The sequence below is a fragment of the Erpetoichthys calabaricus genome, chromosome 13 (genome assembly GCF_900747795.2).
Source record: "Erpetoichthys calabaricus chromosome 13, fErpCal1.3, whole genome shotgun sequence".
NCBI lineage: Eukaryota > Metazoa > Chordata > Cladistia > Polypteriformes > Polypteridae > Erpetoichthys > Erpetoichthys calabaricus.
In genome coordinates, this window is record NC_041406.2 from 59,559,074 (window position 1) to 59,576,018 (window position 16,945).

Consider the following 16,945-nt stretch of genomic DNA (forward strand, 5'->3'; position numbering starts at 1 on the left):
GCTAAATTGTTCATGTCTGTAAACCTGCATGGGGTGACAATGGCATTTCTAAAGGGCATAGGCCCTGCCAAATCACAGTTAATAGTCATATTGTCTTCACAAATAATTCTATTGGTTGAGTCACAGTTGATGATATTAGGGCGTAGGTGACTTGCCATCACTGAAAAAGCAAAAAAAATCCACTTTGTAAAAATAAGGCTATTAAGTTGTAAGCAGGAGCCAAATCAAAATTATTAGAAACGCCCAGTCACGTTTACATTAAAATGGTGGGAAAAAAAATGAGTTTGCAATAGCCGAGTCACATCAAAATCTGAACCTAACTCCATTAAAACATAAAGTAGGGACCTGAAACATGCAGTTTATGTAATTAACCATATAAATGCCACTAAGTTAACACAATACTACAGGAACTCCTTCCACACTACAGTAAGAGGCAGATTAATAACTCCAGGAAATATTGAGCTGTAGTTATTTTTGCTAAAGTTGGATATTGAGTCCAAGGAGGCAATTAGTTTTCTTTCTGTTTGATAAATAATTAAAAAACTTTAAAATGTATTATTTTACTCAGGGTTACTTTTTATCTAAATCAAAATTTGGTTGGTGATCTGATATAAGCTGCAGTGAAAACTATGCACCATTGTAAAAAATCAGATTGGGAAGATTTTTTTTCACAACACTGAAATTCACATCAATTATTGTATTGAACATTATTGCAACTGAATATTCCACTTGATACATTTTTATCACTTACAGTACATATTGTATTTTTGATGTATGTTACTGTATATATGCAGTTTTCAAGATGTATTTTACAGTCTTCAAGCTTCTATGCATATAAAGGTAAGAAAATGCTTCAGTTTACAATAAAATATGTTTATGTAATGTCATTATAGTGTTATATTTTGCTAACACTTAATGTAGTTCTATATGTTTTAATCCACATCGGCTTCTATAATGTTGATTCATAACTGCATTTTTATTGTTTGTTTATTGTTTAGGTGACTTATAAGCAGGATTTGTTTGCTGCTGAATCCTTAATTAAGGGTAGGCATTTTTCCTGTATTCATTTATTTTATTAACTTGAAAGTTCAGTATCCACTTCTACTTGAAGGTCTGTAGTTTGTTAGTATGTTTTAAAAATGACCACATGCATTATTACTAAAGAGAGCTTAATTGTAAAGCTGAGACATATATTACATGTGTATTCTCTATATATTTTTGAGAAATATTTTCATATTTATATTTACTGGTTTAGAAGATTGGCTTTCATTATAAAAGTCTCATTGTCTTTCTGCATTTTTCTCACTGGACTTTAGTAACTGTGTCCAAAGTTAATTTAATATTCAAATAAGAGTTGTTTTACGGCGGCACGGTGACACAGTGAGTAGCGCTGCTGCCTCGCAGTTAGGAGACCTGGGGACCTGGGTTCGCTTCCCGGGTCCTCCCTGCGTGGAGTTTGCATGTTCTCCCCGTGTCTGCGTGGGTTTCCTCCGGGCACTCCGGTTTCCTCCCACAGTCCAAAGACGTGCTGGTTAGGTGGATTGGCGATTCTAAATTGGCCCTAGTGTGTGCTTGGTGTGTGGGTGTGTTTGTGTGTGTCCTGTGGTGGGTTGGCACCCTGCCTGGGATTGGTTCCTGCCTTGTGCCCTGTGTTGGCTGGGATTGGCTCCAGCAGACCCCCGTGACCCTGTGTTCGGATTCAGGGGTTGAAAAATGGATGGATGGATGGAGTTGTTTTACTACTAGTTTTCCTAAATCCTGCAACAAAATCCTTACAGCCACCTACCAATGCCAAAGAAACAACGTTTTTGCTTTGCTTAACTGTCCATTCTAACCTGTGAACAGATTTACACTAGCATTCACCTAAAAAAATAAAATGAAACCTCAAGTGGTAGCTTACTTCTGGCAACAGAAAGAAGATGACCTGAACACTCGAATAAAAGTATCTATAGTGGAATCAGAATGTATTCAGACCCATTCACTTTCTGCACGCTTTATGGCAGATTTGTAGATTTAATTTTAAATGGATACATTTGACATTTTTGCACATCCGTCTTCACTCAATAACCCATAATGACAATGTGAAAATGTGTTTTCTGTAAGATTGGCAAATATTGAGCTGACTAAGAACTTTCCTCTGCCCTTTAACTGCATATGTGTCTAGTGGGATAGCACATTTATTGCTTTGTTTATTCTTTATTTCATTTTGTGTTCTGTCTTTGCTCATCCATCCCTTGTGCTAGATATTTAATATGTTTTCTAGTTTTATATACTTTGACCTACTTGGCAGTTTTCCACTTTAAAAGATAATAACTCTTTGTTGCAATACTTAAAAAGTCATAGCATCAACTACTAAGTCATATTCTGGCAACACTTTTCCTCTTCTCAAAAAATCTATGTTCCAGTGTAGTTTATAAAAATGCATGGCACTGCTGCTGGCCAATCTAAAGCCCTTTCCACTCAATTGTTACTCAATATTAGCTTGTAATTTACTTGTTTTCCACCCACATGTTGTTAAAGAGATATTAACTTAGTTGGTCTTCTCACCTTTTAATTTTAGTCTACCCTTGGCATTACATAGTTTATTACTGAATACTTTTAATAAATAATTTAAATAAAGCTGTTATCTTGTGAGGGTGGAACAATGGTTAGCCCTGTTTCTTCCAAGCCACTGTCTGTTTGGATTGTCACATATACATGTCTGTTTGAGTTTTTCTTGGGTTGTAAAGGTTGACCCACCACATCTTAAATACATGCAGGGCAGATTGATTGATGACTCTAAATCAGTATGGCAAATATGGTTGTTGTTGTGTGATTTCTGCAGTGAAGTGTCACCTTGTCTGGGTTTTTTTCCTGGATTGTGCTCTTCCAAGTTAACATGATCAATTTTCTGTTTTTAATGTTACTACACTTCATTCGGTATATTTTTGTATTTTTGTATTCTTTCCATTGGAAGTACTGTAAATTAATACAAACACATTTGAAATATGCAACCAAGTCTAGATGTAGACATGAAATGAATTGGTAGGGTGGGTCAGGTGGTTTACAATTTCTAATCCCTCACCATCTATAAACCACTTCTTTTTTATTTTGTCTCAGCTCTTGCTCAGTCCAGTGTTAATCCTTACACTTTACCTGAAATGAACTGCTGCCAATGTCTTTTTTTTCATATTTCCATAGTGAAAACAGCAGCTAATTTTCCCTTTATGAGAAGTACAAATTTTGACATATTTTCACATGACAAAAACAGTATCTTGTATTTAGATATTGCCTTAATATTACAGTTGAGGCTATATTTTCAACAAGATTATTTTTGCAACATTCTGCATTTCATTTCATGAGCCTGTGTTCCAGCTGTAGAAAATACTTAAAATGTTCCTTTGTAGTAATGTAGTATATATTTATAAAGTTTTTGCCACCCCCTGGTCTGGCATAGTATTACCGTTACTTAAGCCCTTTAGCTGGCTCCTAATCGCACGTGTGTGACAGAGGTTACCAGAACTACACAGAGAATTCAGATGAAGTTTCACTGGAGTATAATACAATCTGAGAATTGTATCCCTTTATTTATTTTCAGTAGCCTTTACAATATAACCTTAAGCCATCTTCTGTTACTTTTGCCTTCATATAGCATTTTCCTCTTTTGTACATTAAGCTGTATTTTCCAGGTGTTTGTCTAGTTTTGGAAATTGCCCATATCGGTTTGAATTGTTTTTTCTGGGTCCTCGGTATTTACTATCTCTCCAATTCTGGCATCATGTGCAGGCATCAGATGTGTCCTCACTGTATCAGAGTTTGTGTCTTTAATATAAATTGCAAAGAAGAAAAGTCCTAGCACAGATCCCTGAGGAAGTCCACTGATTACCTCAACCGACGTGTTGCTTTATTGTGTTGTCTGTATCATTTGTCTCTTGCATATAAACCAAAAATTATATATTATGCCAATGGCTGCTAGTTTCAACATTATTTTTTTGTGTAGCAGTGTCAAAGAATTTTTGAAAGTCTAACTATATTGTTTTGCTTGCTCCATGTTTGTCTATGCTGTCACTAACTGCATTTCTGCTCCTGACAAGGATGTGATTTTCATTTTATTCCAGTCTTTCAATCAGGGTAAGTAAGTAGGAAATGGGATTAATTAGACTAGGATTTTTAAATTCTCAGTAAATGTCTTCGTTAGTCTACTGAAACTGCACCTTTTTCCTGATGGAACTAAAACTATTTTGTTTTTTCAGTTTCCATAATCTATAGTATTTCCTTTCTAATGTGAATGTTTCAGTAGCAATGTTTTCTCATTTATCAGATGACTTCAACCCATCTGTTAATTTGCACCAGTCCTGACAAACAACATTGAACTCTTTCATTATTTTGAGTGGTGGACTTTTTTTTTGATAAACATTTTGATAAATCTTAATTCCTTAATGTCACGTCTGCCTGACAAACACATGACATATGATCCATTGGTACTTGTCTTCCTGATTTTAAAGAGCATTGTTTGTACATATGAGCAGTCGTTGGATCATCTCACATCTCTAAGATAACCAAAGACTCTCTTAAACAGTCATTGTGTTCTGAAGTGTTCTACATGTAGTTTTCTCCGAAAGACCTGTACTTAGTTCAATTTATTGTACAAGTTGTCTCACGGACATTGATTATGCCCTGTCAATAATGTGTATCTGCTTGCTTCCTTCCTTGTGCTAATTGTTGAACCCTATAATATATGGATATCTGTTTACTACCTGTCTAGGTCATATTGAATGCTTAAGAAAGACAGAAACCTAAAAGCAAGTTTGTTTTTTTTTTGTTTTTCTGGTCAGATAGCTGTGAAAATGTATTCCCTTTAAAATTCTGAGACCAACATACTAGAGGAGGCTTTGTCTTTCTTAACCTAAATGAACAGATCCAACTGGGCAACAATTTCCTTTCCAAACTATTTCTTCATTTGAAGCCAATTCTTGCTGTTACTGCAACACACTATTTAATTATAACTTTTGCAGTATTTTAACAGTGTTTATTTATTTATTTGCTATTTTAGCTACTGCTGTTTGTCTGATTTATTGGACATTGTAAATGCCGCATTTTTACTCTACAAAGGGAGCACAGTTTTTCTAATGGTATATTACAGAGTCGTGGTAAATTGCATTTTTTTTTCTAGATTTCACTGTACAGATTCTGCTAAGACTTTTAAATTATCCTTAGTAATCCCAGTCTGGTCCCTAAAACCCTTGGGAACTGCTCCAGTAGTAAATGGGCTAGCTGCCATTTATGACTAGAATATTCTTACTGGCTGTAACATTGGGCACAAAATTTATGGTTTATAATTGGAATAGCAGAGTTGTGTTACATAGCAACTTTGGAACAATACACCATCCTACTGTTTTGTATGGTGCATTAATTCCAGAGAGATAGAGATAAAGAGTCACATGTCTTCACTTGGGCACATTTTATATCTTTTTCATGAATTCTGTGGTTGGATCTGTCCCATTCTGGTCTGTCTCCTGACTAGTACTGTACCCGACCCTCATCCACTTCTCATTGTCATTCACTTTGTTGGTGGTGACTCCTAATTAGTTAATCTCAGCAGTGTCAGGTGCAGATTACAGGCCAACTCAGCATATGGCTGAAATCCTGTGGAGGCTCCACTCATTCTCATAGGGCAAATATGGAATCTCCTATCAGCCTAATTGATCCATCTTTAAGTATGGTGGTGGAAAACCTATGCACACACAGGGTAAACCCTACGCAGACAATGACTAGGCAAATATTAATATCACTAATGTAAATATTTGTCAAGCAGATGGAAAACAATTGTTTTATTTTATAAAAAATGCTCTGCTTTGGCATGTTACGTTACTGTTTTGCATTTAGTCTTAAATGAACTTTCATATAAAAAATAAATACATTATACAATGCTATTGATAAAATAATCAATGTATGTTGGAATTAAAGAAGCTTATACTAGACATAGAATTTTTTTGTTTACCTTAAAATGAATAAGCTGTTTACTTTATTTCTTGTATAAAAAATTCCTCAATTCATGCAGAATTTTAGGGTAGTGTTGCAAATTACCTGCTGGTTTGCATAAATAGGCAGATTTGTGGGACTGATAATTTGTTTCCTAATAAAGCACTCTGTAATCATCATAGTACATATTTGTATAGCAATACTAGTTTTTTATTGTTCAGCTACATTCCAATTATGTTAAAGTGCCTTTAGCTATAGTCATATTAAGGTAATAAATCATGATACAATTGTACATATTTATTATGATTTATAATTACATGTTAACAGAAAAACATTGTATTCCTTTGTGGGGAGCAGTTTCACTAAATGCAGCAGCATTCAAAATTAATTCAGAAAGAAGATGTGTGCATAGTGTGATGGGGTGCCTCTGTTAGAAACCCTACTGTGGAACAAAGTTTATATACAAAAAAAATACAATTTTTTTTAAATGCAAACATAAAAAGGATGTTCAATTAGAGAACACAAAGTAACAGAGAAAATAAATGGGAAAAAAAAAAGACTGAACCTAACAAAACTGTGTCTAGTTCCAAACTAAGAGGTGGGGCAGGTCACAATCTTACCTACCTTTAAATACAGTATTGTTTTTCCACTTACTGGCCCCACTACTTTTCCCCACTCACACCTTATCAGTTTACCAGGTTATCCATACTAGCCATTGAGGGGAGTTCTCCAGTCTCCAGTGTGGGTTCATTTTTAACAATGCAGCCCCAGACTGTCCTGTCCAGTGCCTTGTCTCTGCCTTCTGTCTGTGGCAACCTTTTGTTAGCTGGTCATAAGACATACTATTTGTGCCATTCAGCAGTCCAAATTCAAATAACAGTGATCAAGAGGATACATGTATGACTTTAAAAAAGAGTCCCTCAAAGTGCAAAGTTTAATAAAGGTTTGCCTTCTTTGAGAAATTTATATTTGGCAAGAGAATCATTCAACCCTGAGTACAGTTAAACTATTATTCCATATTTTGTTGACAGCTGTGAATACAGAGAATGAGGAAACCACCACACAGTAACCTAACTCGTACAGTGCTGTGCTGCTTAAGAAAGTAGCAGTATGTGAATACATATTTCAAATTTGAATATACATTTGAAATATGCTTCATGTATATGGGCACAATTTCTGCTACATTTAGGGAAAGGGTGTAGCTCAATGGGTATAGATTCAAGCTACTCACATTAAGGTTTTTTGCAGTACTGTCAGGGGTAAATATACTTCTCTTTGAAGAATTATTCAATAATTGTTTAAATCTGTCAGTTCTGAAAGGTATACCACTAAACAATTGTGTCATATATTACAAATAAATTGTACATAGCTCCTCATTAATAATTTTACATTTTGTCAGTATGAATGATTTTATGGTACTAGTAAATCTTAGGTCAGGTCTTCAACTAAGATATGTGTATGTCAAATGAGGGAATAGAACTGTTTCATCTTGGTAGCTCTCATTTTTTCTTTAAGGAGATAAATAAAGTTTTCTTACAGCAATCTCACCATCTTGAATGAGACAAAATAGCATTAATATTTTTATACCCTATTCATTGCATTAAAGAAACAATTTCACAGTGGACAGAAAGCTACCTGGAAACCACTTTTGTGGTGGCAGTGTACTGAAGTGGTCAGTGAATACTAGTGCAGCCGAAATTAATGACATGCAGTATTTGTTGCAAGAAAGAATTGCAATAGTGGAAGTGTACGTGCAGACAGGTTCCATCAAAGAAACAAGGGTAATTTCCCTGACGAAAGGATTAGCAAGGGTTTATGGCCACCACGATCGCCTGACTTAACAACATTTGTCTATTTCTTGTGGGTCATTTAATGGGCTGTGTGTATGAGACAGATCTGCGGCCTGTAAATGAATTGAAGTTGAACATTGAAAATGCGATGCAGAGAATCAATCCTGTGACGTTGCAAAGAGTATACGTGAACATGCTGAAATGGGCACAGAGATGTATTGACGCACAAGGAGATCACTTTCAGCATCTTCTGTAAATGTGAGTACAAAATTTAATTATTTTTCTCTTCACCAAGAAATGCATTATTATTTTTATTGAGATCCAAGAATTCTTTTTATTAATTTTGATTTGTCTTTGAAAAAGAGAAAAAATCTTGTAGTAGATAGATAGATAGATAGATAGATAGATAGATAGATAGATAGATAGATAGATAGATAGATAGATAGATAGATACTTTATTAATCCCAATGGGAAATCTATCTGTATGTATGCACAGTAGCTTAACAGCAAATATTTCCTTATCTTTATTACATATTAGCATAGAAGCATCCCACAATCATATTCTTGCAAAGATGAAAACATTCAGGGGGGGGGGGTATGTTGGTTGGGGGGGGGGGCAGTTTTATACACAATTTACATAACATTTCTATTATTATTAAAGTTATTAAGCAGTTCGCATACGTTTGCAATCTGAGATTTTTCTTCTTTTTTTGCATATAACAAAGACATATGCTTTACATTTGCCAATCCAACAGATTGCACATCACAAACATTAACACTGCAATCTTTTTTTCGTGTCTTCTGTTTCTATAGGAGGGTGACAATGAGTTAAATTCCAATGGATGTTTTTCAAATGTTGACAAGCAATAAGCAAAAGGAATCAATGAAAACCACAGACAACAAAAACAGCAAAAAAAAAAAACAGTACGAGGAAAGTTCGAAGAAAGAGATTTTTTTATAATGTTTCTGTTTGGGGATCGTTGTGCAAACGTGCACAACTGAGCTGCGACCACAGATCTAACTGCTCTGTGGATGATTCATTCAAGCATTTCAAGGTCACTTCATTGTAATGAAAGCATCTGTTGAATGTACTTCGTAGTAACGTGATTTCTATAGACTCATGTCATATGGGGAAACTGTCGGGACCGTAACAATACTTTGTTGTAATAGTCTCTCACCTCGGTCTCTCTCCTCTCTCTGCACCACTGCAAAGCCCCGCCCGCCAAGCTTTCTGAAAAGTCTGAGTGAGTCGCCGTTGCCGGCAGTTCTCTCGCGGCCCGGCTGTCAGACGGCTGCGGACCGGTAGTGGGCCGCGGACAGGGGGTTGGGGACCCCTGGACTAAACAATGCACAGAAGCAATTAACAAGGCAAATAAAATGTTAGGATATATCATAAAAACTGTTGAATTTAAGTCAAATGGACATTATGCTCAAACTATATAATGTACTAGTAAGATCGCATTTGGAGTGTTTCGTGCAGCACTTGAAGCTGTGCAGATGAGAGAAACCAAGAGTATCTCAGGATTTAAGGACATGTCCTACTCTTACAGACTCAGAGAATTAATCCTATTTAGTCTCAAGCAGAGGAGACGGTGTGGGGACCTAATCCAGATATTTAAAATTCACGAAGTCATTGTAAAAAGTAGATCCAGTGACATTCTTTCGGCTTAAGGGTGATTCACATACTTGGAAATTAAGGGGAATTGTATTTAAAACTGAAGCCAAGAAGCATTTCTTCGCATAAAGAGTTGTAGGACTCTGGAACAAACTACTAAGATATGTAGCTGAAGCAGAAACCTTGACAAAATTTTAAAAAAATCTAAATGAGATATTGGCGGCACGGTGGTGCAGTGGGTTGCGCTGCTGCCTCGCAGTTGGGAGACCTGGGGACCCGGGTTCGCTTCCTGGGTCCTCCCTGTGTGGAGTTTGCATGTTCTCCCCGTGTCTGTGTGGGGTTCCTCCGGGCGCTCCGGTTTCCTCCCACAGTCCAAAGACATGCTGGTTAGGTGGATTGGCGATTCTAAATTGGCCCTAGTGTATGGTGGGTGTGTTTGTGTGTGTCCTGCGGTGGGTTGACACCCTGCCTGGGATTGGTTCCTGCCTTGTGCCCTGTGTTGGCTGGGATTGGCTCCAGCAGACCCCCGTGACCCTGTGTTTGGATTCAGCGGGTTGGAAAATGGATGGATGGATGGATAAATGAGATATTGGGGCATCTTAGATATTAGCTAAACAAATTGGCTTGATGGACTGAAAGGTCTCCTCTCATTTGTCAAATTTCTTATGGTTCTTATGTATGTTCTTGTTTGCCTATTATATGCTACTAAAGGATTTTTGGTCTTTTAGAATATAAGGGGGTGGGGGTGAAACTTTAACACTGATTTGAAAAGTCTTCAGTGCTTACATCCTTTTCTATTTAAGATAAACTTTCTGTTTCTAACCACCCAAGTTAGTCAATGCACTGTATGATGTTACATAGGCAGCTTGGTCTGGAACATTAATCCTACAATAGCTTTTACTGTAGTACATAACCATTTCTATCCAATCTGGAAAAAGAATAACTTAAAATGGCTAAAGATTTACTTGAAGCATATGGTTTTATTTTCTGCTTATAATAACTATTAGGGGCGGCACGGTGGCGCAGTGGGTAGCGCTGCTGCCTCGCAGTTGGGAGACCTGGGGACCCGGGTTCACTTCCCGGGTCCTCCCTGCGTGGAGTTTGCATGTTCTCCCCGTGTCTGCGTGGGTTTCCTCCGGGCGCTCCGGTTTCCTCCCACAGTCCAAAGACATGCAGGTTAGGTGGATTGGCATTTCTAAATTGGCCCTAGTGTGTGTTTGGTGTGTGGGTGTGTTTGTGTGCGTCCTGCGGTGGGTTGGCACCCTGCCTGGGACTGGTTCCTGCCTTGTGCCCTGTGTTAGCTGGGATTGGCTCCAGCAGACCCCCATGACCCTGTGTTCGGATTCAGCGGGTTGGAAAATGGATGGATGGATAACTATTAGATTATTGGTAGGTTTAGACTACTCTAAAGCAGTAATTTATATGTGTCTTTGTTTCATGTCTCAATAGCTAGAAAATTTGCCATGAACATTTTAAAGTCACATTTAGAGATTATACTAATATGCTTGAAAGTAAAACATGACCTCTCGGGTCTTTCAGGTGCTTTTCATACCTTACAGAGTAAGTTTGAAGTGTGGTTACTGTCTTTTGAGATCTCAGATGATGATTGTTTTTTGTTATAATATGTGGCCACTGGGCATGCACCAGCTCCCTGAACCCATCACAGACAGATGTGGACACAAGTTCAGCACAACACACAAGGCTTTATTTCAGTGGGAAACACTTCCCAAATCATTTCCTACCAGTGCAACACCAAGCACAGTACTATAACCTCAGTAAGCACACTTTTTTTTTCTTCTTACTCTCTCTGTCTCCTTCTGCTTCAACTCCTCCTCCAGCAAGTTTTGTTCTCCACCTCCCAATTCTGGCTCCCAGAATGAAGGCAGCAGACTCCTTTTATTCTGCACCCAGTAGTACTTCCAGTGGTCTTTTAGCATGGCCTGGAAGCACTTCCAGACAAGGCAGAAGACCAACATAGTAGGGTTCTCTACACCCCACAGCACTTCCTGTCAGCACCCATGGAACTCAACAGGGCTGATCCGACAAACATCAAGTCCCATGATGCCCTATGGGAATTCATGGTGCTGCTGCAACCCAGGTTGGGCTGCCCCTTAGTGTTCCGGGGGAGACAATGCCCTGTGCATGCCATCTCCCCCTGTCCTTGCTGACTGAGGGTGTCCTGGCCGGGCTACACTAATGGCCGTCCCTAACAAAATAAACAGTTTTCCGAGGGTTGTGATTGCTTAATCTTTTGTTTCAGGTAGATAACTGCTGAGGAGAGGCACTTAACCTTTTTCGTTCAGTACTGCATCTAAGGCAAAAATAAGTCTGTGTTGATATTTTTATTGCATTTATTTTCCTGGATGCACATTAGCCAAATATTTTGAGTAATTCTTTGTACATAACATTGATCAACAAGACTTTTGAAGAGGAATTTTTGGTCCTTCATCACCTTTCAATGTGTGATTTGCTAGTACAATATTACATTACTTTCATGAACATCACTTTTATGTGATAGAATGCAGATTTCTTAACAAAAGTTGCCAGATGTTAGTCTACATGGTGATTATATTTAATAAGGAGCTTGCTTAACCACTTTTCAATGGTGAATTTCATCTATTTTTAAGAAGTGGAGAATTCAGCTTGATTGTACAGGTTGTATTTTAAGTTAAAATGAAAAGTCTGTTTTGTTTTGTTATGTTAAGTAAAGGAGGGCAATTCCCATTTTGGCTCTACATCAGTAAGCCCTCAAGTGTCCCTGGTTACATATTAAAGTTCATTTCATTAAGGAAAATTAATGAAAACAATGCAATATATTTTTTCAATGTAAACATACACAGCTTTTCAGGGATTTGCATTGCTGAATGACTTTGCTTTAAAGTTAATGTAGGCATTGATTGAATTACATTTTGAAGATAGTGGAAGAGCAATAATAATACTATGCATTGAAAGTGGACCACCACTTTCTGTGCATTACCCCTTGCAAGACATATTTTGCTATCAGTTACACACATAACTAACTGTGTAAGCCTGTGTTGTAAAAAGCCTGGGGTCCTAGAAACTATTGAAATCATCAGAAAAAAAATTGACATTTAGAGATGTCAGGTAATTAAAAGGAACTACTCTGGTTGTATCTCTCCTAGGAGGTTTTGTTTTGCTGACATGCTCACATTGCTTGTGTATTAGTGGCTAAGCGAGTTTCTTTTTCCTCAGAGGTGGAGCCCTTACCCCGAGTCAACCTCTCACTTCTGGGCCAGACAGAGAGACACACATACTTCCACGCGAAAATGTTTATATATAAGATAAGATTCTTCTTCTTCTTTGGTTATCTGTCATAGGAGAGTTCCTCTGTTGTATTCTGTCTTTAGCTTTTCATTTCCTGATATGATTTACTGTCTTTCAGATAATATAATGTGTCCTACCTTTGCCTTTCCTCTTGATTTCGTTCGCTCTAGTTTAATAAGATTGGAAGCTTACAAAAGTAAAACTACCCTATACTTCCCTTGCTGGGGCTGGTATGTGTGTTCTAATAACATCTTCTGACAGTAACTGCATAGCAATTACAGAAAATGAAACACTGATTCTGCCCAAAAACAGAGCATAAATTAATGCCTCTCTGATCACTTTAATTTTTTTCTATTTACAGAATAAATAAATAAATAAATAAATATATACATACATACATACATACATGCACACACACACGCACACACACACAAACACAGGAGGTTAACATTTTGTTTTTGGGTACTATTAGCAAAAGTAATTTTTTCGCTTCTGAAATTAATTTGTTGTATTTTTGACTTTTCATAAAGAAAATATAAAATATGGATAGACAAACATGAAAGTACATCTGTCACAGTACCCACTGCATTGAGGAAAAAATATGAACTGAGCTGGCCCTAAATAAAATGGGGTTGCCCATAAATTAAAGGAGAAACTATATCATAGCCAAAAATTTCAGTTGAGTTTTGTGGACAGAAGGAATGAATAAAAATGATAATGCAAGCTAAAACAAAAAACTTGAACTTTGAGTATTATGCATCCATTAAATTATTTTCTAAATTAAGTTGTAAATTTGTTATGAAAGTTGTTTTTTTTGTATCTTTTAATGGGGAGAAAGGTATAGTTAATGAATATGAACTATATACAGGTGCTGGTCATAAAATTAGAATATCATGACAAAGTTGATTTATTTCAGTAATTCCATTCAAAAAGTGAAACTTGTATGTTAGATTCATTCATTACACACGGACTGATGTATTTCAAATGTTTATTTCTTTTAATGTTGATGATTATAACTGGCAACTAATGAAAGTCCCAAATTCAGTATCTCGGAAAATTAGAATATCAATTAAGACCAATGCAAAAAAAGGATTTTTAGAAATGTTGGCCAACTGAAAGGTGTGAACATGAAAAGTATGAGCATGTACAGCACTCAATATTTAGTTGGGGCTCCTTTGGCCTGGATTACTGCAGCAATGTGGCGTGGCATGGAGTCGATCAGTCTGTGGCACTGCTCAGGTGTTATGAGAGCCCATGTTGCTCTGATAGTGGCCTTCAGCTCTTCTGAATTGTTGGGTCTGGCATATTGCATCTTCCTCTTCACAATACCCCATAGATTTTCTATGGGGTTAAGGTCAGGCGAGTTTGCTGGCCAATCAAGAACAGGGATACCATGGTCCTTAAAACAGGTACTGGTAGCTTTGGCACTATGTGCAGGTGCCAGGTCCTCTTGGAAAATGAAATCTGCATCTCCATAAAGTTCATCAGCAGCAGGAAGCATGAAGTGCTCTAAAACTTCCTGGTAGACGGCTGCGTTGAGCTTGGACCTCAGAAAACACAATGAACCAACACCAGCAGATGACATGGCACCCCAAACCATCACTGACTGTGGAAACTTTACACTGGACCTCACGCAACGTGGATTCTGTGCCTCTCCTCTCTTCCTCCAGACTCTGGGACCTTGATTTCCAAAGGAAATGCAAAATTTACTTTCATCAGAAAGCAGCAGTCCAGTCCTTTTTGTCTTTAGCCCAGGCGAGACGCTTCTGGCGCTGTCTCTTGTTCAAGAGTGACTTGACACAAGGAATGGGACAGCTGAAACCCATGTCTTGCATACGTCTGTGCGTGGTGGTTCTTGAAGCACTGACTCCAGCTGCAGTCCACTCTTTGTGAATCTCCCCCACATTTTTGAATGGGTTTTGTTTCACAATCCTCTCCAGGGTGCGGTTATCCCTATTGCTTGTACACTTTTTTCTACCACATCTTGTCCTTCCCTTCGCCTCTCTATTAATGTGCTTGGACACAGAGCTCTGTGAACAGCCAGCCTCTTTAGCAATGACCTTTTGTGTCTTACCCTCCTTGTGCAAGTTGTCAATGGTGGTCTTTTGGACAACTGTCAAGTCAGCAGTCTTCCCCATGATTGTGTAGCCTACAGAACTAGACTGAGAGACCATTTAAAGGCTTTTGCAGGTGTTTTGAGTTAATTAGCTGATTAGAGTGTGGCACCAGGTGTCTTCAATATTGAACCTTTCCACAATATTCTAATTTTCCGAGATACTGAATTTGGGACTTTCATTAGTTGTCAGTTATAATCATCAACATTAAAACAAATAAACATTTGAAATACAGCAGTCTGTGTGTAATGAATGAATCTAATATACAAGTTTCACTTTTTGAATGGAATTACTGAAATAAATCAACTTTGTCATGATATTCTAATTTTATGACCAGCACCTGTAGATTGTTTTAGTTGTTCCTTACATCTCCTAATTCTTTTCCAGGAGAAACACACATTTTGACTGTCAAATTAAAAAAGAAAGCAAAATACATTTCACATATGGAGAAAGCTGCACATGTGTTAAGTAAGATTGGCACATACATTTCATTTGTCTGGTAAAGGAGCGTTAAGCTTTATTAGACTATAGAAAACATATGTGGGGCAATAATATGGGAGGAAGCTCTGCACTGGCCTCCAACTCTGTTTAAAGGTGTGGCTAGGCAGCAAAAAAAGTACTCTGCTTCTTATCCTGCTCTGTGCACTAGATTGTAATTTATTTGTGATCCCTCATTCCTTTAAAATATTGTTTAGTTTGTGAAATAAAATTCAAAGCAACAGAACCATGGTGAAAATTTAAGGGGTGTTTGCAAAAAGACCTTCCAGCAGCTGATAACAAAATTCTTACAATAATTTTTTCTGTATGAACCCACTGACTGTTAAAACATAAAACTGCTACTTGCCTTACCCCATTGAACACCCGTTTATAGTCTGTTAACATTTTACCATATTTACAGTTGTTGCCAACCCCTGCTCAGTGTCTCTTTACTAAATAGTTTTTCAGAATTTTTGCAGGAATTACTGGTTCTTCTGTTTTCTTGTACTGTACATATGAAACCATTAGTAAAGGGTCACCACACAGCAAAGATCAGTAGGAAATGGAGTGTATTTTAGGCGCTTCAAAACCTCTCTTCTTCATCTAGACTACAAAATGTGTGTGGTATTCCTTTGTGTTAATGCTTAGTTTATGAATGGCCCTTGCCTAAAAATGTTTCCCATCTTGTAATCACTATTATAAAGGCAAAGTGTAAAAGTGAAATATTGTACAGCAAGTGTATAGTACAATTGGAGAATATCATCAGCTTCCATACTGTTTAATTGGTGAGTGCTTGGCTCACTCAGCTGACGATCAATATTAGATAATATTAGTTAGCTAGCTAACAGTAGAAACAATCCTGGGTTTGGTGATTTGAAAATCTTATACTGATATATGGCATGAGGTAGAAATTATACAGCCTTACTTGAGACCAAATGCAGGATGGAGTACTGCCGTCATCTTTCCCTGATTGATAGCTGAAGAGGGCAGGGCATGTCACTTTTTCACTGTTGTTTTCATAACATACTCAGCATAATGTAACTACTAAGCTTTAATACCATTACTTGAGGTAGATACTATATGAATATAAAGTTGGCCTGACTGTGACTACTGAACTGAAATAGAATTATGGAGTGTCTACAATGGGCACAGCACTTTAATTTGAAATTTTGCTTGCAGCAATTTTTACAACATACATATGACAGGGTAAAAAAAACTGGAAGGTTTCTTTGTCATAGTTTACAAGACCATGACGTGGTTTCCAAGCATTTTTAAATAAAGTGCTGGCTAATCGGCACTTGAAGAAATTTCATTATGCATTTGAAACATTGTATATCAAGTCCAGATTAAATTATACTGAAATATATTTTTCAAAAAATTACTGTTCAGAAATACTGTATATCCCATCTATTCTAAGCCTTCTCCAAAGACATTTAAGTTACTCAATTTTCTAAGAGAGCTTAAAATATATTTTATATATCTAAACAGTTCTGAAAGGGTTCTCTCCATACATGCATACATTCTTTTTTCAATAAACAATCTTCAGCAGCTGAAACCTGACCTAATAGCAATAGACGAAAGGCAGGAACCAAGTCTGCATAGGAGTCATTCCTATCACAGAACACATTGTACAAGGCCATGCGCACTCACATCACTAGTTTCATCTTATAAGGCAGTTCAACAGCTGGCCATTATGAAGGTCA

General features: G+C 37.2%; 1 protein-coding gene across 6 annotated transcripts in view; it reads left to right on the plus strand.

Moving 5' to 3' along the window:
• Positions 1-16,945, plus strand: part of crppa (CDP-L-ribitol pyrophosphorylase A) — a 328,414-nt gene that overhangs the window by 177,424 nt on the left and 134,045 nt on the right. For all 6 annotated transcript variants that reach the window (XM_028817033.2, XM_028817031.2, XM_051936123.1 and 3 more), the window contains one exon: positions 999-1,044. In XM_028817033.2, the coding sequence (XP_028672866.2) occupies positions 999-1,044 (46 nt within the window). The remainder of the gene's footprint in view (positions 1-998; positions 1,045-16,945) is intronic.